Source organism: Ixodes scapularis, unplaced genomic scaffold (assembly GCF_016920785.2).
Source record: "Ixodes scapularis isolate PalLabHiFi unplaced genomic scaffold, ASM1692078v2 PGA_scaffold5__190_contigs__length_132052651, whole genome shotgun sequence".
NCBI lineage: Eukaryota > Metazoa > Arthropoda > Arachnida > Ixodida > Ixodidae > Ixodes > Ixodes scapularis.
In genome coordinates, this window is record NW_024609880.1 from 102,579,844 (window position 1) to 102,603,906 (window position 24,063).

At 44.6% G+C, this 24,063-nt stretch overlaps 1 protein-coding gene across 1 annotated transcript; it reads right to left on the reverse strand.

Annotated features, from left to right (window-relative positions):
- Positions 1-1,157: 1,157 nt before the first annotated feature.
- LOC8023291 (uncharacterized protein YJR142W) lies at positions 1,158-24,035 on the reverse strand. The gene is made up of 8 exons (XM_029975567.4): positions 23,543-24,035; positions 22,807-23,051; positions 22,535-22,598; positions 22,152-22,282; positions 18,129-18,247; positions 17,374-17,506; positions 15,871-15,967; positions 1,158-2,682 (listed from the first exon to the last, which is right to left on the reverse strand). Exons 1-8 carry the CDS (start codon positions 23,721-23,723, stop codon positions 2,564-2,566), a joined length of 1,089 nt encoding a protein of 362 aa, XP_029831427.2. The 5' UTR covers positions 23,724-24,035; the 3' UTR covers positions 1,158-2,563.
- Positions 24,036-24,063: the final 28 nt, after the last annotated feature.

Here is a 24,063-nt window from a genome sequence, read left to right on the forward strand (position 1 = left end):
TGCGGCACCACAGACCTCCTGGTATGGGCTTCTCGCCTTTTGTGGTGTCGCAACTCTTTCCGAGTTTAATAAATATTATTATTATGTGCTATAGGGAAACATAAGGTGAACGCTAAAGCAAGACATCCCAGGTTTCTTCCTTTAATAATTACAAGATAACTTTAATTTTTTTGAAAAAGTAAAAAAAGAAGTTTTCAAAATATGATTTGTTCTTAGTTTATATTCCTTGTACGAAACTGTATAAAAGAGGTACACAATTTTTACAGTTCAAACTATCCTAACAAAATATAATTTTTGTTAACATCACACAAAGCTTAAAAAAGAATATGGAGACGTTTTTTTCACTTTATAACTTTTTTTACAAATGTTAAAAAACTCTAGAAGCATAAATCTGATGTAAGGCAAGAAGATATGCCTCTCACAGAACTAGATAAAAATCCGAAGTTTCGGGTAAATTGTCCACCAAGGCAGATTGGCAATGTTTGCAATATTCTGGGCTACCATAAGTCTTTTTAAACCAATATAAGTCAATTACACCTAATTTAAACTAACAGTTAGGGCTATATAGCTATTAATTTCAAATTGGCAGCACTTCAAAAATAACAAAACCAAAACATCCAGAGGCAGAAAAATTAGCAAAGGGAAACCAGAAAAAACGTAAACGATTTCGTGTTCAAAAGAAACTTTTCCAAAGTATTTTTTAATGTAAGTTGTGGATATCCTTGTGAACTTTTATATAACAAAATCAATGTACTCAAAGTATAATTTTACATAAAAGAAAATAAAGTCATTCTTTATACAGCTAACATTACTGAAAGAAAATAAACAAGCATACTCTACTCTTCATTTTGAGCTCTAAAAGTTTGGTTCAACATTGACGTCCTCCAAATGCTTATGTCTACCATCAAAATTAATAAATAACTTCAATGAACATAAGGTGATATCATAACATGCACTACAAGACATTGATATAATAAGCTTGCTACTTAATTGTTCTGTAAAACAAATACCATTACTATTTTAGTCAATGGTTACCGGTTTGTGATCATATCTTGTGCTTCGGTTAGAAACAATGGTCAAAGAAAATATGAACAAAATTTTTAGTCAATAATCATGTCAAGTTATACCCACAAGATTTTGAGTGACCAGAAAACTGCTTTCTTTGGACACTTTTTATTTCTTGTCTTGGAGATGTTTACAGTGGGGTTATCACAAGTATCCCTCTACATTTGCAAGCAAGATAATGCCCTGCGAATCATGCTTTAATATGAACGAGTTACTAGAAAACACTGCTTTATTATGACAGTGGTCATTCTGAGCAATTTCTGTAACAAGCTCCTTATTCTAATTAAGCACTGTATCTTGAGTGTGAAAGCTAAGTATATTTAGCCCAGCTCCACAAACCTTATATATGCCACAATTTTGCAACTTTACTTTACTTTGGATGTGCCAAGACAAGCACACATGCGGAACAGTTGCTCAAATTTTGCACACCGGCAGCATTAATGTGTGCTAGGTGGGAATATTGTCAACTGTTAAAATGTACCTATAAATTAGCACCGGGTTAGGAAGGTTAGCTGGAAAAGTAATGCCATATGTGCTTGAGTATGCATAAACATGCAGATGTTCAGCACAATGCACCATGGGTTACTGAGATTACAATCGGCAGCAACCTTTCAAGTGCTTTGCTGAAAACTCGAGGCATAGGAACAGCCATGGGTTCAGGCATGCTCGCTCCTGATAAATGCAGTAATGAATCAAAATACAAAAACAAAGTGCATCAGTTTTCAACATCCACACAAGTGGAGGATGCTTGTTCCTGTTGCCCACTTCACAGACAGTGCAGAAAGCTCAGAGAGGCTCATTATTTTCCCCTTGTCTCAACACAGCATTTCTACATCTCAGCTAAAAAAAGCAGGCTGTCCCATGTAACAAGGGAAAATTTGAGCAAGCAATTTTGCAAAGAGAGCTACACGAGCTGATCCGTCGATCCCCAAAGTAACGCTCCCTTCGATGTTTTGAACTCACTTGCCATGATTCAACCAAAACGCACTCTGCGATCCTCGCAAACCCGTCAGCTTTCTCACAACCTCGAAAATGGTAGATGTGTCAAGCTTCGTCCAGAGTGCTTCTCAAGATGCTATCAGCAATACTGAATTGTCTACAAATACACACACATGCACACTTTTCGTGAGCTGCAGTCACACCCTTTCACACTGGAGTTGGCTAGGGAATCCTGTGCTGTGCTAGCACTCCGTATAAAAAGGAAACCGTGCTACGAAAAAAAGAAAAGGTTGTGCACACACACACCCTGAGATGACAAGTGTTGAGATCCAACATTCCCCAAATGCACTAGTTAGTAAGTAAATGCCTACTTTCACCGTAATTTCCAAGACACCCCAAAGACGCGGCCCGCAAATGTGTAAACGAGCGTGGTACACGGAGCTTTCGAATAGCTCCACGAGATCCTGTAACCAGAAAAAGGATAAGTGGGGAAAAAAAAAGCAGAACGAATTGCATCTTTTATGTACACCGGAGGGGGGTTTAAGTTAGGAGCAATAAATTATATCGAAGACGAGTTGTTGTAGAAATGAGGCCCGTCTCCTGTAGGAACGATCGCAGAGGGGTAAAAGTTGTGCAGTGGCATGTGCACTGTGTCCATGAGCTGACAGTAGTTGGGTTCTGCAAAACAAAATTACAACAAAAGAGCACAATGAATTTCAATATATATATATTGCTATGCAAGATAGTTTGGAGCATGTGCTGTTCAATGTACAAGTAATATTAGGGCACCCCACTTATGTGCAAGGAAACAGAACTCAAAGGTGTGCTAAACTTCCCCTGTTCATTGAAAACTTTACACATACTGGGAGCATATATACAGTCGACTTCCGTTAATTCAATCTGGATGGGACATGCGAAACTGGGTCGAATTATCCGAAAGTGTAATTAAAAGATGCGTGCAAAATCCTGAATATCCAGTGCTTTAGATCAGGTGAGCTAACATTTTTTTAGAGCGCAGCTCTTAGGGGCCCGTTTCCGGCTTGAGCGGCGTCGCCGTCGGCGTCGGCGTCGCCGTCGGCGTAACCGCGCGGTGCATCATGGGAAATGTCCCATAATGCACCGCGCGAGCCCCCCACCAAGGTCACGTGACCTCGTGGGGGTCACGTGACCCCCCGAAGTCACGTGACTCCCCTGAGGTCACGTGGCCCCCTCCTCGAGGTCACGTGACCCCCGCCGATGTCGCATGACGTCATCGTCACTGATGACGTCACCGGCATCCACATCGTCATCATCACTGATGACGTCACCGGCATCCACATCGTCATCGTCATCATCACTGATGACGTCACCGGCATCCACATCGTCATCGTCATCACTGATGACGTCACCGGCATCCGCATCGTCATCATCACTGATGACGTCACCGGCATCCACATCGTCATCATCACTGATGACGTCACCGGCATCCACATCGTCATCGTCACTGATGACGTCACCGGCATCCGCATCGTCATCATCACTGATGACGTCACCGGCATCCACATCGTCATCGTCATCATCACTGATGACGTCACCGGCATCCACATCGTCATCGTCATCATCACTGATGACGTCACCGGCATCCACATCGTCATCATCACTGATGACGTCACCGACATCCGCATTGTCATCGTCATCATCACTGATGACGTCATCAGTGATGTCACTGATGTCGTCACCGGCATCCGCATCGTCATCGTCATCATCACTGATGACGTCATCAGCGACGTCACTGATGACGTCACCGACATTCGCATCGTCATCGTCATCATCACTGGTGAAGTCATCAGTGACGTCACTAATGACGTCATCGGTACCCGCATCGTCATCGTCACTGATGACGTCATCAGTGACGTCAGTGATGACATCATCGGCATTGGGGGTCACGAGACCCCCAAGGTAACGTGACCCCCCCCCCCTGGTTAGTTTAACCCCCCCCCCCCCCCAGTGCCCTTTCCTCCTCCTCCTCAAGAGCTGCGCTCTAATTCGGCGTTACAGAGAGTTGTAAGCGGCTTTCATTTTTTTTTTAATGAGCCACTGCACACCCCCGCACGGCGCTGGCAGCGGCCGTGTATGTCCTTCGCGCGTTCAGCGGCGGCAGCGGTGACTGGCGGCCGGTGCTGCCGCCACTGTATCACTGTGGGGCAGCGCTCAGCGGTGTTGCAATGGTTATGTGTTGAGACCCGGCCATGTCCCATGTCTCAACATGTGCTCTTTTTTTTCTTTTTCTATGCCTTTCGGCATGCGCTTCGAAATTTGGAAACAGGATTTCTCGCCGACGTAGCGCGGCCGATCACGCTTGTAACTTGCCCACCGCAAAATTCGGAAAAAAAAAAAAAAAAAGCGCCTGTTTTTGAGTGTTTCACAGACCGAATTGTGCTTGTAATTTGCCCACTTGTAATTTGCCCAACTTTGGATCCACTTTCAATCCGGAACTCTGCGACGGGGATTGCGGAGCTCTTTCAATAGAGCGGCGCTGCGTTGAGGGTGCGAGAAATGGCCTCGTCGGCCGTCGGCATGCTGAGAGCCTTTGGCCGTTCTGAAGAGGCTTGGTGCAAGCTTGAGTCCGAGATTATATTTAATTTTTCCTGACAGAGGTGGGGGCTGATCGTGCGATCTGTTTGGCAACCTAGCTTGCCGACCGTTTCGACTAGTTGGGCTTTTAAACAGGAAACGGCTGGCAAACAGATTGTGCTTCGCGGAATCACCCCTCGCTCTGCTCAAGAAATTTTAATATAATCTCAGGCCCGAGATTGCATCGAGCCTACCGTAATATCCCGAGATAGCCCAACTAATATTGAGAGTAAATCGGGTGAAAACAGGAAGTGGGCTAACTTTGAATGTACAATAAAAATAAGTAAAAAAAAAAGTTTAGGTGTTTTTTTTGCAAAACTTGTTACTGCAGCGAGGGACAATGAAGCAAAGATGACTGTACTTCCCAGTCAGCAATGTTCGCTTATATTCCGTCATAGTTAACTAGCCGCATTTACGCCGAGGTCATAGTTGATCCCAACACTGATTGCTAGTAGTGGGCTATCGTTTGATGTTTAAAAGGAAATAGCAAATTGAGCCAAAAATAGGGGGCGGGTTGTCTTTTGGAGGGTGGGGCATCTCTTGGAATATTATGGTAGTTGGAGTTGCCAAGTGCCCACAACGTGCCGGCGGCCGAAGCCACCGTTTCCCGCTCGACGTTGACCGCCGCTTCCTCGGCGCACTGCCACTCCGACAACGCCGAGAACAATTTTTGCTCGCACATAGTCGACTGAAAAGTCACTCAGAAATTAGCTGAAGAAACAATTACAGGAGATATGTCTTAAATTATCTGGACGTTTACAATTACATCACACAAAGCCTATGCTGCACACGAGTGGAAACTTTAAACCGCTCAGTATGACATAAATCAAATTACCATGGGGAACACCTGAGCATGCAATGTCAATTTATTCCGCTTCCACACTGCAAGATTGAACGACAAGTCCGCACTGGATTTATGGTCAACACAAGCGCGACAGATTCTAGCGACGAATCTTGTTGCCACCGAAAATGCAAAGGACAATGTTAGTTCGAACGTGCTAGATTGAAAATTCGCTAAATTTGCCATCTAGAATGTAAAACAGAAAGAAGGAACGGATGCAAGTGGTCCGTTTTAAATTATCTACATTTATTATTCCATCAAACACATTCTATATTGCATACAAGTTTGCTTGTGAAACCTCTCTCTAAGATGCAAATCGTGAGGCAAACAACTTTAGGTTCAGCGGTGCGACACGACGACTGTAGTACTTGAGAAAACTGGCAAGAGCAAGGTGAACATCCGTTGAAAGCATGGGGTGGATACAGTGTACAAAGGTTCAGAGGAGCTTATTGGCTTTACTTCCACACCGAGCCGAGGGCCTGAGGCAGCCAAAAGGCAGAAGCCCGTGCATCCAAGTGCTGGCTGCCTCCTCAGCTGTATGTTAACAAGTAGAGAATACATGTGAATGTATTCTCACAATGAGAACAGCAAACTCCAAACACGTAATCCGAGATCGCTGGTATACAACACAGTCGCAAGTAAAGCCGTTAAAACACTGAATGCTGTGCGCACAAATGCAGTATAGACCTTTTTCAAATGCAAAGTCGGTATGGAGGCTAAAATCCTAACGCGGTCAAAGCCGTTGTGCGGAGGACAAACAACAAGGCGTCACGGGCGTCACACCGCTCTCCGCCACGCTTGCAGCTCGTACTGCGGTGCAATTGCCGCGCTCAAAACGTTCAAACTAGCACGGGAACTGCTAAAGGAGGGTGAAACAAAGCGAGATTATTAGTGCGTTCCTAGGGCATTAATAGGTTTCCCATCGTTTTTTTCAGATTCTCCAAAGCCGCAATGGACAATACGAAGGAATTTCGTTGGAACTATTTTCTAAGTCAGAAGAAGGACGCTGACAATTGACCTTTTTCAGAGATCGCTGGGCGCATGCGCCGACTCTGAGAGAAGAGGAAAAAAGGAAAGGCGCCATTTTTGGTGGCTCTCTCGCCCGCTCGGTCGCTCAGACAGTGCTGGTTATGCTTGACTCCTCCGGTATTCTCGAGGCCTGGCTTCATAGTCGTCATGCCTCACCAGCGCGCAGCAGAAAGTTGCACAAGTAGAAGTAAACATTGTTAAAATGCCAAATTTCATAAGGTTCTTGTAGCTTTTGGCGGTAGGTCCATGAAAGCACCCGATGTCAAACACCCCGCCCTTTTTGCCCTGCTTTCAAAAGCCTATGACGAGAGTCCCCCTTGTCAGGTGGCTGGATCATCAATGTGAAAGCGGTACATTCTGCTTTTAACTAAAATAGAGAAATGTGAACCTGATGATATACCTGAAATTGGGGTAGGAAAAGGTAAACGCAAAAGGACACAGAAAAAGAACAGGCAACGTCTCTTGAGACGTTGCCCGTTTTTTTTTTTTGCGTTTTCCTTTTCCTACCTCAGTCTCAGGTTTAATAATTAAAAATGAGAGTGTTGGTGAATAGATACGAATACATGAAAGGATAAAACATCAAGGACGGGGACGGATACAGGACTTCTTGAAAGAAGTACTCTTTCCACCCCTGTCTTCGATCTTCCATCAAGATTTCATGTATTCATATAGTATCAAGTTTTCCATCATGCTAAACTTACGCCAGCTCGCCTGCCCTTTGACCATTTTTTGTTAATAGTAAACGTGCAAACGAGGTTGTGCGACGTAATTATGCCGTACCCGGTACTCCATTAAAAAATAACAACATAAAGCTTTCCGTTCTTCAGGCGTGCGCCACACACATTCGCGTCTTGCCACGTTAAAAAAAAAAAAAAAAAAAAAAAGCTGACAAAACATTTAAAGCGAGCGAAACGAATTTAAGCCTTACGGAGACACCTAACCTTGATGAAACTTCTTGGCAACCAACCGTGAACCCACTTTGTCGAACGTTCGTAAACGTGCCGAATTCAAAGATGGATTGTTTCGAACATATCGTTCCTTACTTTTTGACGGTGCATACAATCCTTCGCGATATCAAGACGGCTCGGATTTCGCACCGCCCGAGTTTGTTTACACATTCCCGAATACGGCAACGTCCCGTGCCCTCGCGCGGAACACAGGACGGAGAAGTGACGGATGCGATAAGCTTGAATAACTTAAGCGATAAATCAGCTGGTTGTAGTGGCCGGGGATCATAAATGGAGCTCACAAGCTCCACACAAGGTAGATGGTTGGGTCGGTATCCAAGCTGGTCACCATTACTTTCCTTACATAACATCTGCGACTTTGTTTTGAAAGCAGACCCCTATTTTTAGTTGCTTGCAAGACGCGACACCGAAGTGACTATGAAGTGACTCCGAGTCGAAAGTAAGAACCGATGCGGCGTCGGCGGTCTATCCATCCCTGAAGGTATAAAAACGAACAAGGTCCTCTGTATCCTAGAGATTGACTTTTGTTAATCCTCCAGGTTCTTCTCAGCCATTTCGAAGAAAATATGCACGCGAAGCGACGACTGAAATACACGTTCAAATTGGTAAAGGAGGGAACAACGCCATTAGAGAACACACGCAAACACATGAACCGGGAGACAAACCAGGCCTGGCGCGGACGACGGAGAGACGTTCCCGGAGCCACCAAAAGTGTTTCGAGCGATTTCCGCGAGGGCGCGCCACGATCTTGGCCAAACTCTGAAAAAGGTCAATTGGCCTCTTCTTTTTCGGCGTTCGCTCGTTTTCTCCTTTCTGCACTGATCGTCGCTGGCCACCTGTGTTTTGTTTGTTTTTGCTGTGCATGCGGGCACAGAAGCGAATCCCGGCGAAAAGCTCACCGGAGAAAAGCTCACCGCAAAACCGGCGGATGCGGAGAAAAGCTCACCGGCCATTGAGCGTATGCGCAGAAAAGCTCACCGATATTTTTTCTTCTTTTTATGTGGAGGCTGTTGGATCGTGCATAACATATATCAATTTATTATCATTAAAATTCGTCAGCTTTGTAAAAAATAAAATGTCCTCTTTCGTAATATTTGTTAAGCTTAATGGGTATATTGCTCCCAAATTAATAATCGCGGGCCAGTGTTTTTTGTGGCTTACTCTCTAGGCAACGAAAGCCTAACTAAAGTCTTTATGAACTTGAAGAACAGGAAAAAGTTAAAAAAAGGTAATGATGACTGCCTAAAACCTAAAAATCAAAGGTGTAAATGCCGAAAATTCAAAAGTACACGCGCAACACTGCGGTGCCTGAAATTCTCTTTGAAGCTTTTGTTAACATTTGAAAACAGGATAAAACAGTCAATAGGATATCGAGGCTCCTTTCTTCCACGGACATGCACGCTTTCTAACTGTTCGTGCTGGTGTTTCCACACATTCTTTTTGTGTGATGGTGTCCTTCTACGGTGCGCCAGTCATGACCTTCAGAGGTGCACACTGTCTCCGTTGTTATTCGAGAACTAGTCATTTGTAAGGTAGGTAGCGAATTGGGCGAGTTGGTTAAACGCATACATGATGAAAACCGCTCAAACGACGACGATGGAGTGAAGACAACAAACACAACACGACGAAGCTGTTCTCGCAACTAAAGTTTTGTTAGTGAAATTAACAGAAAGAAAACAGCGTAGCCGACACTGATTACATCCAGAAACACCTACTTATCGATTAGGCACTACACAATATTTGGACCTCAAGCGATTCACACACCGCTATTCATATTAGCTCGCAAAAAACAAACCTCTTTATCCGACAGAGCTAGCGACGGCGCACCCTTAGCTGTCAATAAATTATTGACGTTTTTACCGGTGTACGATGTTCTGATTTTACACTTGCGACTTCATTAATTTGCAGAATGGGTGATTACTAATGTCTGAGGAATTAGTAAATATGCCCAATGAACCTCAAGAATATTACAAAAACGAGGATGTATTTTTAATGAAGTGACGAATGCGAATTGTGTTAAATTGCCACGTTTTACGCAGAATCAAGCTAAGCTAAAAAAATATCGGTGAGCTTTTCTCCGCATCTGCCGGTTTTGCGGTGAGCTTTTCTCCGGTGAGCTTATCTCCGGTGAGCTTTTCTCCGGTGAGCTTTTCTCCGCCGCCCCAGAGAAGCAATGGTGCCGTCGACCATTGCGTCAGTGCCGTTGCACTAAGCGTTGCACTGCTGGTGCCACCAAGTCGCGATGGGAATGCCGCTTGTGACCGTGCTTGGGCAGCCGGTGGAACGCCTGCGCCCGCCTTGTGGATGTGAAAGTGTCTCGCATTATCAGTCATATTAGATGCGTCATAGGCATGCCAAGAGACGACTTGCCGATCAGAGCGAATAAACTGACTAAATATACGCTTTCGTGCATACTGGGCGATAAACTAAATTGGAACTCAAACCTCGTGGAATCGTAAATCGTCTTATTCGATTATGATTTCCGTCCTGCAACTCTTTATGTTGAAAAGAAAAGAAAAAGAACAAAAATGATGCTAGCTGGATCAGGCCACACTAGAATCGTTGGAATCGTTTTGGATTGACTGGAATCGTCAAAGACTGTATCTGGCCCAATTTTGAAGGCAGGTGCCTCGAATCGAGCGCAAAATGAAGTCGGAGCCACCTGATTGACACTGGACAAGATTGAATCTGGCATGGATCTGACATTTTCAAACGGGAGTCACTTCACGCTCATAAACACCAGGAGTAGGTTACTAGCACCCTAAGCCTATGCTGTGCAGAAGAATGAAGGAATGACGGTCAGTGCCACGTGTTGCTTTTAAAGGGCCTCTGACACGCCAAAAAAATTCAAAGTGCCCGCCAGTGCCCTGTGACGTAGCAATGTACTGCAAGGTGTCGGGGCGGTCAGAAGGGAGGCATCGACCTACGTCACTAAAAATGGGTTCACCGGAAGTCATGTAAGTTTCACTCCTCGTGCTCTCCACGAGCGTGCCTAAAACTTTTTTTATTTCGGTTTTTTCTACCAGCAATCCTAGAAAACGAAGTTTCAGCTCCACTAGATTTTTATCGCTGCACCGTTGGTTAGTTTGCGTGCTGTAAAAATGGAGGACGAAGAGTCAGTGGATCGACGTGATGGACGTCAATGATGAAAGCGTTGTGAGTACAAGCCAGTGTACGAGTGCATGTCATCAGTCTGATGGTACAGAGCCATACTAAGCAAAAAAAAACTATCGAGTTTCAAAAAAAAAATTAGAATGCTCGCAGAAATTATGATTGCTAGCATACGGCACGCCCGATCGCATTGCTGAAGGTTCAGATACTGAGGTCGTTGAATCATTGGATACTCTCCAGGTTGAAGGTGCCTGCCGTCTAGAGAATACAAACTGGTGAGTTTACCAAGTACAATTAAACGTCGTGCATAAAGTATTTGTTTTGTCTAGAACATGAGCAGAACTTGTTTACTAGGTTCACAGACTCCTCTTCTTCTACCTTTACAGCAACATTAGGCAATGAAAAGCAAATAAAAGAAACCTTGTCTGCTTGGATTGCTCGCACAGATGCGGAGAATAACAATATAACGAATTATTACACGCGGCCACGGGAAGCACGAGGAGTGATACAACTCACGTGACTTCCGGCAATGCCTCCCTTCTGACCGCCCCGACACCTTGCGGTACATTGTTACGTCACAGGGCACTGGTGGGCACTTTGAATTTTTTTGCCGTGTCAGAAACCCTTTCAGTACAGTTACTCTGTCTCAATGACAGGTTTTGCCATTGGGGAACCACAGTGTGAAAAACTAGGAGTCTTATAATAATAATAATAATAATTGTAACACTAATAATAATATAATACTAATACTACTACTAATAATGTTTTATTCGGTTTATAAAACCAGAGTGACAGGAAAAAGGTTATTGCCCTTACCATGGAGGCTCACTGCGGGTGTGCCAACCCGAGGGAAATTTCCCAGATTAAGGTAATATTCAGGTCTATGTGGTAATATAAGAAATTTCAGGCGTTCGCAAGGGAAATTCTGACTTTCCGTGTTGGCAGCCCTGGCTCACTGTACCCGCTCCAAGATAAATAAAATAAATAATAAAACACACACTGAAACTGTACACTGTAGGATTTAGGTCCAATTGTCACATCATAGTTCTTTAAGGTAAATGGTTGCACAATTGCAGAATTCCTTAATGTGCTATTTATCTTCAAATGGCCCTTGCATAACTTAACTTGGGAAGGAGCTACTGCTGCCCTTTCATTTGTTGCCAATGAAGGACGCTGCCCTCTCATTATAAATAAATGTTTTTGACTTATTTTGGTAATGAAGTGGGTTTAACTTTCCTGGTGATTAAAGCCTCCTTTGAAAACTAGCATGGTATCTCCCACTTTGCTCATTCCCTCACTATTCACTTTTCATGTAGAATATAAGCATAAGACACTAGCATTTTACATGAGTCATGTAGGATGTTTGCATTTTACATACGTAGGTCCTAATAATTTCAGAATAGGCACCCACACACTGCACCGCAACAGAGATAGCGCAAACATGCCATCAATACTATTTTACATTTTACTGTGAAAGAATATTGATGAGCACCAAATTTTATTCCTTAGGTCAGTGCCCCAAAGAAGCACCTTCTACCACTTTAGTGGTTTGGCTGACAGCATTTCAATTCTACGGGAAAAGTAAAAAAGAGTGGCAAGTGCTTCTTCAGCTAACTGTGTTATGCCGTCCACACAAAAAGTAGGCTTTGCTCACTTCAATAACTAGCAAATGTATTAGAAGGCTACACTTGTGATATTGTAGGCTGGACTGCAGGATTAGCACCGGCTCAAATTAAACTCTGAGAAGCCAGCATTTGGTGCTGAATTACGTAACTCCAAACCCCTGTCAAGTAAGTATGTGAGGGGACTCAAGTACACGCACAATTCTAACGCAGCTGCTCATAGTGCATGCCCAAATTATGGCAGCCTCGAAGAATTAACGCAGCAGCTATGAATGACGCACACTTTTGTGAAGGGACTACCTACTGTTTTATTGCAACCTGGTTATACCATCAGCCATTAACTCTCGGTAAGCAGCAAAGAGCCTAGGGATGTCTTGAAACAGCGCTAATATTAAACATATGGAGCGAAGAAATGAACGACACAAGCACTGACTAACAACTAAGGGTTTATTGCGGATAAACCGCGAAAAAACCTGAAAAAAACATACGACTTTTTAATCATGATGCAATGGCACCTGTGCATCGCAGAAGTCAGCGCTATCAGTTATACTATTCCATAGGCAATCTTCCCCGATCTGAAAATTCTACCTCACTGTCTATCAATGCCAAGGAAGCCTGACTCACGCAGGTTGGGCCCTCCTCTTTTATTTCGCGAGCCTCTACAATGTCGCAGCCTTTTGGTCCATATGTTTATACAACACGATGGCACTTTCTAGTAAAGGGCTACATGCACAGTCACGGCAGTGCAATGCCAAATGTAAGCATGCGGCTTCTGTTAACAAACTGCGGTGCTCCCGAAGGCGAATGTTAAGGCAATTCCCCGTTTGCCCAATGTACACCTTTTCGCACGAGAAAGTTATCTGGTATATGATGCGCTTTTTGCATGGTACGAGCTCGATGCGGTGTTTGATGTCGCAATCACTCCCCCCCCCCCATCTTTCTCTTGTGTTCCCACGTTTTTCCACAGCGGAGCATATTCCGCTCAATTTGTTGCGTGCCGAAAACACTACATCTACCCCATATCTTGAGGCAGCTCTTCTAAAACCGTGCGACATGCGGTGCACGTAAGGGATGACTGTGACATACTTCTTACTTTTTTTGTAACTTGGCCCCGCGCCTCCCTTTTAATACTTTCTGATATTGTTTCTGCAACCAAAAAAATTATTATATTTTTTTTTTTTTAATTTTGGCGTGGGTATACAGTTTTGAACTTAGTCTGACTCAAAGGGCGACTTGCCTACCAGCTGTAGACGAGAAATTTATCCTGTGCAGTACAACCGCCAGCCTGGGGTCTTTAACATGCACCATGCAGTAGTGATACACGACTGCACGCCGGTACGATGCTCACCCAGATCGAAATGGGGTGGGGATTGAACCCAAGATCCCTGGGTTCTGCAGCACAAGTTTTCGCCTTACGTGCTCCGAGCAGTTGTGCGCTAGCCCACTCGGCCACCGATCCCTTGGGCGATTACCAACTCTGAGTAACCAGCATCTTTTAGTCTCCCGACCTGGGCAAAAAGATTTCTTTCCACATTGTGGAGGCAGGACGTTTTTTACCGCTGAATGGTTACATGACTAGAGTGCACCGGCCTAAAATCAAGAAGAATTTTTGAAGTACTGGGATGATGCCACCAACACACGTGGCTTTTGCACACGTCTATGCAGAGATCCAAAAACTGGATTGTCCGGTCCTTTGCGATCTCAAATGCGAACTGCAAGCCCAAACCTTGCTCCCTGAATGCATTGAGCACGAAATCAAGGGTCTGACTAAAGTCCCTTTTGCCCACGAAAACCAGATAACCGTCTACATATCTGAATAACTCCTTTGCGGGGGCCTTCACCAAACTCTCTAGTGGCCTGTCAACCTTTGCGAGGAAGATATCACTCAAAACAGGTGCTACCCTGAACCCTCTGCATACTCCAGACTTCTGTACAAACACCTTCTCATGCCACCCAATAAAGGTAGACCTCAAATAAAACGACAACACCTCGAGAAACCCTTCGACAGAAATTTCGCATTGAGACCTAAACACAATTTCATCGCTGAGACCCATAATGTACCCTTTTACGCTAAGCATGAGTTCATCATGGGGCACTGGGTAGTAGAGACCTTCAATGTCGATACTAAACGCAATCCAACCCCCTGGGTTGCTATCAATAAGGTAGGCAGTAACGGCCATGGAACAAGGGATACTGAAAGGGTCCTCAACACGTAACATGTCCAAGTGCTTCTTGAGGTACCCAGAAACCACATATGGTCAGAAGCCGCGCTCTGACACAGTGGTCCGGAAAGGAATTCCCGCCGCGTCTTAGATATTGTTTCCAAGCATAGCAAAAAGTATTAAAGGGAAGGCGTGGGCCAAGTTATGAAAAAAGTAAAGTAGTATGTGACAGTCATCCCTTATGTGCACTGCGTGTTGTACGGTTTTAAAAGAACTGCCTCAAGATATGTGGGAGATGTAGTGCCTTTGGCATGTAACGAATTGAGCAGAATATGCTCCGCTGCGGAAAAATGCGCAAACACAAGAGAAAGACGGGGGGAGAGCAGATGCGTCATCAAACACCGCATTGATTTCGTACGGTGCAGAAAGGGTGTCGTATACCAGATACCCTTCTCGTGCGGGAAGGCGTACATTGGGAAAACAGGGAGATGCCTCAACATTCGCCTTCGGGAGCACTGTAGTTCGTTAACAGGAGCCGCGTGCTAACATTTGGCATTGCACCGCCGTGACTGCATATGTACCCATTTACTAAAAGGTACCACCGTGTTGTACAAACATAGGGACCAAAAGGCTCCCCAAAATAAAAAAAGAGGGCCCAACCTGCGTCAGCCAGATTTCCTTGGCATTGATGGACAGTGAGGTAGAATTTTTAGATCGGGGAAGATCGTCCGTGGAATTGTATACCGTATTTACTCGAGTAATAGCCGCACTATTTATGAACAAGGCCCTTGCTTCTACTTTCCCGCAAAGCACATATACAGCCAATCATTGTGTTGCGCATAAATAACATAGCGAATAACCAGATCGAAAACACGATTCTCCACACAAATGCAATCATCCCAGATGTTATCTTCGAGGGAAGACGTTGTCTCTGTCCTGTAAACTGCTGCAGTCATGATGTCGATCGTGGTGATTGGCAATCCGCGTGCTTCGCGGAAAAGCGAACCCTCAGGTTTTCTTCATAAACAGTGTGGCTATTACTCCAGTAAATACAGTAACTGATAGCACCCAATTCTGTGATGCGCAGGCTCCATTCCATCATGATTCGAGTTACGTGTTTCTTAATGTTTTTTTTGCGGTTTATCTAGGATAAACCCTCAGTTGTTAGTCATTGCTTGTATCGTCCACTTCTGTGCTCCATCCGTGTAACATTCACACTGTTTCAAGATTGTCCCATACAACATAGCCCAGTTATCTTGTCTCCTATGAATGTCGACTAATACAGCAAAGGATAATTGAACTGGAAATTTAACCTGCTGAAATGCATAAACAAATCTATGAGAATTTTGTCATAATACTAGTATATAGTACACACTTTCACTAAGGTGGAGTTGAGTGAAGTTAAACTTTTACTTCACTGGAGAGAGAGTAAAACCGAGCACCTGAGCTAAGACTGCTCCTCAATGTGCATGTGCCTCTTCAAAAAAGTGCAATTATTTATTTGCTAGAGAATCTCTTACCTTCATCGGGAGACAGGAAGTGGTGCCTCACTAAGAAATCCAAAACGGTGGGACAACTGGTGATCTTGAACTCCTCCGACACAACTGCATTTTTAAGCTAGTAAAAGAGAAAAAAAGAAAATGCTATTTTACTTGTTTATTACTATGCAAGAATTCACAACACCTTGCTTGAAAATTATTAAGACACCAATATGATGAGCAGAATTATGAAGACATACCTAGGAAAAAAACAAAAAACTCCTAAAGACTTCCAGAATGAGCTCATTACACCCATTGCTATTGGCAAGACAGAGTTTACACAAAACCAAGCCTTCCATAAAATTGATTGTTCTTTTCCTTAGCATTTGTTACAGCTAGATATTGTGAACGCTCGTTGAATCCGAGACTGCAATGGTTTGCCGAATCTTCTATCCTTCGGCGATATTCAAAGACGTTTGACTTTTAGATAGTGTTACCTAACCTTGTTCTACACAAAAAATATAATATTTTGTGGAACTTTACTTTAAATTTTAGGAAATGATTGCCAATGTTTATGCATTATAAAAAGCAGACATATATTCTTTAATGATTTAGTTTGTTACCTTCCCCTGCCAGATGGCGTCAGCTCATTCTCATTTTCCAGGCAAGCATATAACAGCTGAGCTTCTGCCAAACCTTCGCCAGAAATGCACGTTAAAAGTACAAGAGAGCCGAACCTGGTTGAGCTCAAACCTCAGGAGAGAGAGAATAAACATTTATTGTGGTCCTTATTAGTCCAGGACGTCATCTATAAACTCACGGCATTTTACTATATGTTTAACAAGCAAACTCCAGAGTAGAGTGCTATGTGCGGGTGGGGGAGCGATCCATTCCTCCCAGCTGCTCGGGTGAAGTGTTTTCGGTATTGCTTTGAGGGTCTCTTGTAGTGCTTGTTGGTTGTGAGGGCAGTCCCAAAGGATATGCTTATTATTAGGGTATCTGTGGCACTTTGCGCACTTCGGTTGACCTTCGCGTCCCAACAAATGATGCGTTATGTGCGGTGTGAGGAGGGTGCCAGTCTGGGCTCTTCGTACCAATGTAGAGTGCAGTCGGGTCAGAAATTGTGAGGGGGATGGGAGGGTGGTCCTGTTCTCTCTCCATTCCAACAGTGTGTTGGTTCTGTTGGTGTGAAGTGTCTTCCTGTGTATGTAAGGGTCGTATGTCTGTGGCCATGGAGTGGAAGGTCCCGGTTCAGTAATAGCTTCACGGGCGAGCTGGTGGGCCAGCTCGTTGCCTTCTATTCCTGTGTGGCCTGGTTACATCAGTGGTTCATCGTATGGAGGTTGTGTTCCATTCCCAATTACATTAATTAAGAGGCCACACACTCGTGTCACAAGCCTACCTAAATGAGCTCCAAGTTGCATGTCATCACGAAAAATGGGTTCAGAAAAGTTACACCATGCCAAAACTTGACGTCCAATCTTTGTCTCGACATAGGGAATTGATGTTTAAAACTCTCCATCAAAATATGACGAAAGCAATTACCTCGGGGACTGTCATGAGGTAGAACTCGTCGACTTCATCGTCCGAACATAGGGGCTGGAATTCTGCGGGCAGTTCGAGGTCGAACACGAAGACTGTCTCCGGAAAAATGCCCCGTTCGTCCTCGTACACAAATCTGAGAAGACAAGCGCGGTGGATTGACGACACCAATATAGCTACCATAATCAAAATAAACACTTTTCCTGCGGTGACTGAGTCAGTTACAACCTTCACCATTGCCACTGGCTATGGCCAGTGGCAATGGACACTCCCCAGACTTGGACACTCCCCAGGGTACCCTTATCGGGTTCCCCCACCAAGATCCCAAACTTTGTTGACTGTCCCTGCCTCTAAGCAAAATGTTTCTCCAGTTTAAAGTACTACATTAGCAGATCTGAGCGACCCCTCAAGCACAGCTATGCAGAGAGCAAGTCGTCTGCTCCTTGCCCAGGAGTTGCGGTGACTTCAGAATGATGTGGAGCCCCGATTGGCATTGCAAGGATAGTCGGTAGACCTCAATGCTCTATGCCTTGAGATCTACCCGCTATTTTTTTGCATCAGCAAAGAAGGCAAACAATGGGCTACCAACAACTGAACTTTAGTGTGAGAAAACTGGTACTGTTTGTCTTTATTTCTAGTCCATGTCCCCCTGGCACTTTTAGTGTCCCTTCAATGTACCAACTGGCCCATCTTTCCATTCTCTTGCAACAGCAGTGTGCAAGGTTTAGAAAGAGTTGGGGAAGAAACTGCAGACGTACGAGACGTTTCCCGCTGGCCGGATGCAGTTCAGGAGGTTCTCGGGCAGTGAGGCCTCTTCCTGCGCCTCTTTGCGGATGCACTCTGTTATGCCGTAGCCGACGCAAACGCCCCCCGTCACCTGAAGACGAGTTTAGAAATGGAGGTCATCAATTGCACATACCAGCTAATATCTATCTTAGTCTTCAACCCTAGCTTTCATAGTGTATAGATAAGCTTGAAGACACAATTTTTTTGTATTTTAATAAACCCGTGCATCTAATGTCTCGGAACACAACATATGAAGAGCAAATCAGAAGCAGTTTATGGAAATGGCTCAGTAAATGAGAAGGCAGACATAACACCTTAACTTAAAATGGTGATTTCTGATAGGGTTCTGGGTATGGTGCTTACATGCTCCTAATAGTAATGTAGACTCCTGTTCTGTTCTAGTTCAAATGTGATGAGTGCTTTCTGGTTCAGTGGTCTTCCTTCATATACCACAATGGCCAGACGCCACATGGAAGAGCAACATGCACAGGATTTCTCAATGGCTTGCACTAGATTCAAGTGAAGTGAACAGGGCAGCTCAGTGGGTTCTTCAAAAACTCCATAGATGTCTCTGTTTAGTTCTCATCACAGTCCTTCAACACACTTCTGGTCACGAAACTTCCTCAAACGTTTGCTGCGAGGACAGAAGCTGCCGCTAGATTGGCAATAAGGGGGCATTTGGCGTCTCCCCTTTGAGTGAGCCGATCAAAATTCGCGGTGACAAGTAGCTTCGTAAAAACAATTTTTTTGTACACCAACACTTTCTTACGCCTGTAATTGATCACTGTATACAAACGCTGTCGATTCTTTACTGATCTCCAACAATGAAACTTGCAAATAAGCTTTTCTTAGCTTTTTTTCCAAACAAAATTATAATTTCTCAAGCAAAAAGATGCCATTCACTTGAGTGTATAGGCTCATATTCCCTTTACTAGATGGCACCACTAGCAGCACTGAATTTTAATGGTTGTAGAGGCAGCATTGAAAAGTAACTTTGAAAAGAGAAAGATTAATGAATGATATCATATTAGGGGGTTGTTGCATTTAACAAATTTTTAGTAGTTGATTGGGAGCACAGGACTAAGGACGCCTACATTAATGAGAAATGCTCTCAGTGCACTGTCAATGCGATGATGTGTCCCCACAATCTAGGTGTGGCTCATTCAGAGTGGGTTAGAAATTCCACTAATACTTTTTGGTTGCCAGCCTCTCTGCAGTGGTTGCTAGATTGATGGCTCTCTGCACCCCCTGTCGGCACCAGCACCGTAGTGTGGTCACGAAGAAACCTCCCCCATAATCACGGACTTGTTTCATGATTACAGAAGTGCACTGAAGGACTGGTTCTATGTTTATAGGATGACCTCAAGTGTGTGGCATGTTTTATTGAAGCACCTGCAGTCTCATTAGTGAGGTATGATGATACAAAGGTTTTTTCCTCCTAGCTTTTATATATACTGCATTTTCCGGTATATGCGACACACCCCCCACTTTTAGCAAGTTCCTAAGCAAAAATTAGTACTTAAGACTCACCACTGAAAATTGTGGAAAACAAAGTGCATCTTATGTATGAGATGCATCATTGTATAAGACTCACACCCTACTTTTCGCAAGTTTCTAAGTAAAAGTTAGTATATAAGATGCACTGCCGAAAATTTGGGGAAAAAAGTGTGTCTTATACACTAGAAAATACGGAACATAGAAAGCCTCTTTTGAATATTTGAAAAAAAAAGAAGGGCCCTGAACTAAACATGAACACAGGAGAAAAGAAGCAGGCCTGTACTTTCTTTTTGCTGTTTTTAAACATTATGCAAAATAAAAAAAAATAAAAAAGTGAAATTTTAAGCAGCTAAATCTTTTGTCCTGTGGAAACCCCAACAAAAGCCACCAATAGATAAAGGTCTCAAAATTGAGACTTTTGTGTCGCTTTTATGTCTCCCCTGGTCTTGTATTCTTCTATCAGAGGGTAAGAATGATCTGACCAGTGTAAAGGCCTATCACAAAAGTCTGCAAGCAAGAGAAAAGCACCAAACAAAATCTTTTATATCACCTCTTAAAGGGATACTTCAACGAAATTTGAAATATTCCCGTCGTGTTCAAAAATAGGTTGAATATGATCCACAATATTCGTAAATGACAATTGCACGTTTGTATTTTGAGCCTGGTGGCTGTATTTTTCGTTATAAATGGCCCACTCTGGCAAGCGCTCGGAGAAGGCCCAGCGGAGGCCACGTGACATCCAACGCAATCGTGACGTAGGTCGTCTCAAGACGAGCAAAGCTACGGCGAGGCTGACGTCGAGAGGATGGCCTAGTCGTTCCAGCCACCGAAGCGGCTGCTTTTGTACAAATTTTGAGTGACGGGTTAATCTTCTATAATCTTGTAGGGGGACAATAGCGACTTCTGTGACACACAAAAGGCATTCTCGGGAAGAGGGGAGTTCCTCCTGCCCCTCCTCTCTCGTTGTGGCCGGAGACGAGACAACCTCCGTCACTAGCTGCCAAGGTTGCTAGACGGGCATTACAAGCGAGGCGTTAGCGACATCCACCAGGTGCTCTTTGCTAATCGTTTAATTCGTTTTAAAATTCCTTTTCGTGACTTTTTTAACAAGATATTGGTATGTTCGATTTGATGGTGCTTTTTTGAACACATATAGACCAAAAAATGAGCGCCGAAATTTCGTTGTAGTATCCCTTTAAAGGGGTACTCCGGCGATTTCTTCATGGTCCCCGATTTGCTTGAAATTTTGCTGAACTCGCCAGACAACATCGCCAAAATAGTATCCCAAATATTAGGTCAAAATATATTCTTTTCACGAAGTTATTGAATTTACAATTTTGATCCTCACCGCGTTTTTCAAACTGAAAGTCTCTACTGGCAACAACGAAAAAGTGACGTCAGTGGAAATGCAGGGGTTCACTCTTTGGACAGTAGAATTTGTTCCCAACTGATTCGAAGCAGTTTCATGGTGCCAAATAAATGCTTTGGAAGCTCACTCCAGTCCCTGCGCTCCAGCACGGAACAAATGATTGGCATATATTTTTTAGACTGCTCGCTCGACTGGCAAGCTTGCCTTCCGCTGACGTCACGGCCCTGAAAAGTGTGGGTATATTTGAATGTTGGTTTTTGCATCATTTTCATTTGCCGATTTCGCAATAACTATTATGAATTTAGCGATACTAAATAGCATACCGGAAAGAATAAAGGCCGGGGAGTCCGAAAATATAGTTATTTGAGGTAGCTCAAAAAATCGCTGGAGTACCCCTTTAACCTTGGGGGAAGATGCATGCTTTATGGATGCGAATTCCGTCCAGACTGTGGTGTTTCGTGAACCCATACTGTTGCAATGTTTCGTCGTCAACATAATTTTTTTTACTAGATGGATTGGCTTCGTTTCCTATGCCGAAAGTATTTTGAAACTATGGCAGAGCCCCGGACCACCCAGAAAGCTCCGATGCAACAAGAACAGATCCGCGAGCCCTAATTCTAGGCTTCCAAACAGACCGCACATGTGCGGCCAGGGGTGGATCCAGAACTCCGTTTTGGGGGGGGGGGGGGGGAAAGTTTGTAAGGATACTATTCTCCTATTCTTTCGCGTGCATCGAGGGGTCCACCCATGTCAAATTGCCCTCCGAGAAGGAGGGGAGGGAGGGGGAAGGGGGTCGACTTTGTTTGGGGAGGCGGCCACCCCCGTCGCCCTTGTGTGCGACCACCCTTCGCTTTGCTCTGCTCCTTTAGCAGAAATTAATTATTAATGACTCGAGCTTACGCAAATCCTTGTCGGAAACGCAAAGGGTTCAGGAAGCTAGGAGCTATCATAAGAATGCTGGCGTCCGGCCCTGTGCACAGAAAGCAGCTCTTGACGAAACGTCACAAGACGTGTTGACGTCACAAAATGCAGGCACCTGTCCACAAAACGTTGCATGTGTCAAGAAAACATGGTTCAGCAAACCGGTCACCACAGCTTTTGGACACCCGAAGTCGAAAGGGAGATTTACCATGTTGTCTATTTTGCTTGGGAATGTTTCCTTCGTTGCGGAACGGCGCTGGAGCCAGACACTAAGCGACCCGTCTGGCCTCTTGACGTAACCGTTTATGTGCACGCCGCACCGCTTGATGCCAAATAGACCTGCCATGCAACACAGCACGTTAGTAAGTTTCAACAGACACAGAATGCCTAACTACACTTGGTGACAGGTTAACAACCCAGTAGAAGCCCCGCCTCTACCACTTGAGTTCCGCCAGGCTTCGGCAGCATGTGCGATGAAGTGCAATCGAAGGCAGAAAGCTCACGCTTGAGGTGGGGTACCAACCAGGTTCCCAACCTGTCACCAACTGTAGTTTGATCGCCGATAAAGCAGTAAGCTATTTAATTTCGTACATGTGGCCGATCTTTCCAGCTTCATGAGGGGCTTGTCACCAAACCTGGCACTCACTTCATAGCACTGCAACAACACACAAAAAATTAATAACGCGAAAACAAGTGACCCAGGTTCTTATGGGGCGCCTTCATGAGGCACAGGGACAGATGCCAGCCAAGTTGGTCTTGACTCAGCCTGCCGTTATTTTTAGACACAACAAAAATTTAAAAAAAAGAAAAGAAAAAAGAACGACGTAAACAACGACAGTAGATGACAGCGTGCGCTTCCATACCTCGTTCCTCCAGCCGTGCAAGGTTTTAAATATCTTCTTGCGGCGGACCTCTTGCATGAGGGATTCCATTTTCGCGCTCCGCTCGTCGTAGGTCTTCCAGCTAGGGTTGAGGACGACTCTGTTGGTCTTGATGTCGTAGTGGAAGGCCTCCTTGTATTGTGAGAGATGCATCCAGTCATTTGGCCGGATTAGGCCGACTTGCTGGTCTCCGATGAAGAACGGCATGCAATTTTCATGGTAGAAACCTGCGGGGATGAGGAATGCCCACCGCGGAATGTTCGATTCGGTTCGCGCTAGTGCCGATCCAAACGTATCACAGAATGAACCAGGATGCAGTTTGTGATTCTGAACATTCTTAGCGGTTTTCGGCTTTCGAATATTGAGCTCAAAAATCGCCAAACGTATCGCTTTCGAGTAGTAGTTTTACCGGCACGTTTCCAAAGGGATACCAGACTCATAAACGATAAGAGCGGAGGACGTTTGAGTCTCCGAGGATCGGCCGTAACTGCTACTACGAGAACTGCCAACCACTCTGACGCATAAAAGACAGCGTCGTAGACGGAACACCATTCATACGCATGGAAGAGAGCGAGCGAGAGCTTCGCAATGGATGAATGCAAACGCGCGCCGAGAGCGCGCGTCAGTCAGCCCGACCGGGAAAATACAAATAAAAGGACGGCGGAGGGAACGATTCGTCGGGTATTTCCGAGCGCGGAGGTGATTGTAGAGCACTCACTAATTCGTGTGATGTCGAAATGCTGCAGCAAGCGTTGCAATTTCGCCGACCAGTTCATGCCACCGCAATCACCACGACCGATCACGGAGCAGCTTGCGCGGCCACTGATGATGAGGACGGGCACTGTTGTTTTCGACAGTGCGCGGACCGTAGCCCTCACGAGTAGTGCGCTTGATTGCATATTTTATTTACGGAACGAGCCTTCGCCACTCGTTGGGAGCGTAATTGGAACGTAATCTGACCCGGGTTAACGCTTAATAATAGTTCACTGTGATTGTTTACGCTTTTTTGATGACGTTTGTAGTTTTGTTTATGAAAAATAGAGTGGGTAAAGTCTCGCGTCGACGCGACTGTGACCTGCTTGGCACAAGGTGCGGCTTATGTAACAATCCCACGCAAGATTGTGAAAAACTGGATGAGCGAAACGTCGCCGCAACCGTTTTTATCGCTTATCAGTCTAAAACACAAACAAAACAAAAATAATATTGCAAATTAAAAAAAAAGTGGGGCGGTTGCGCGCG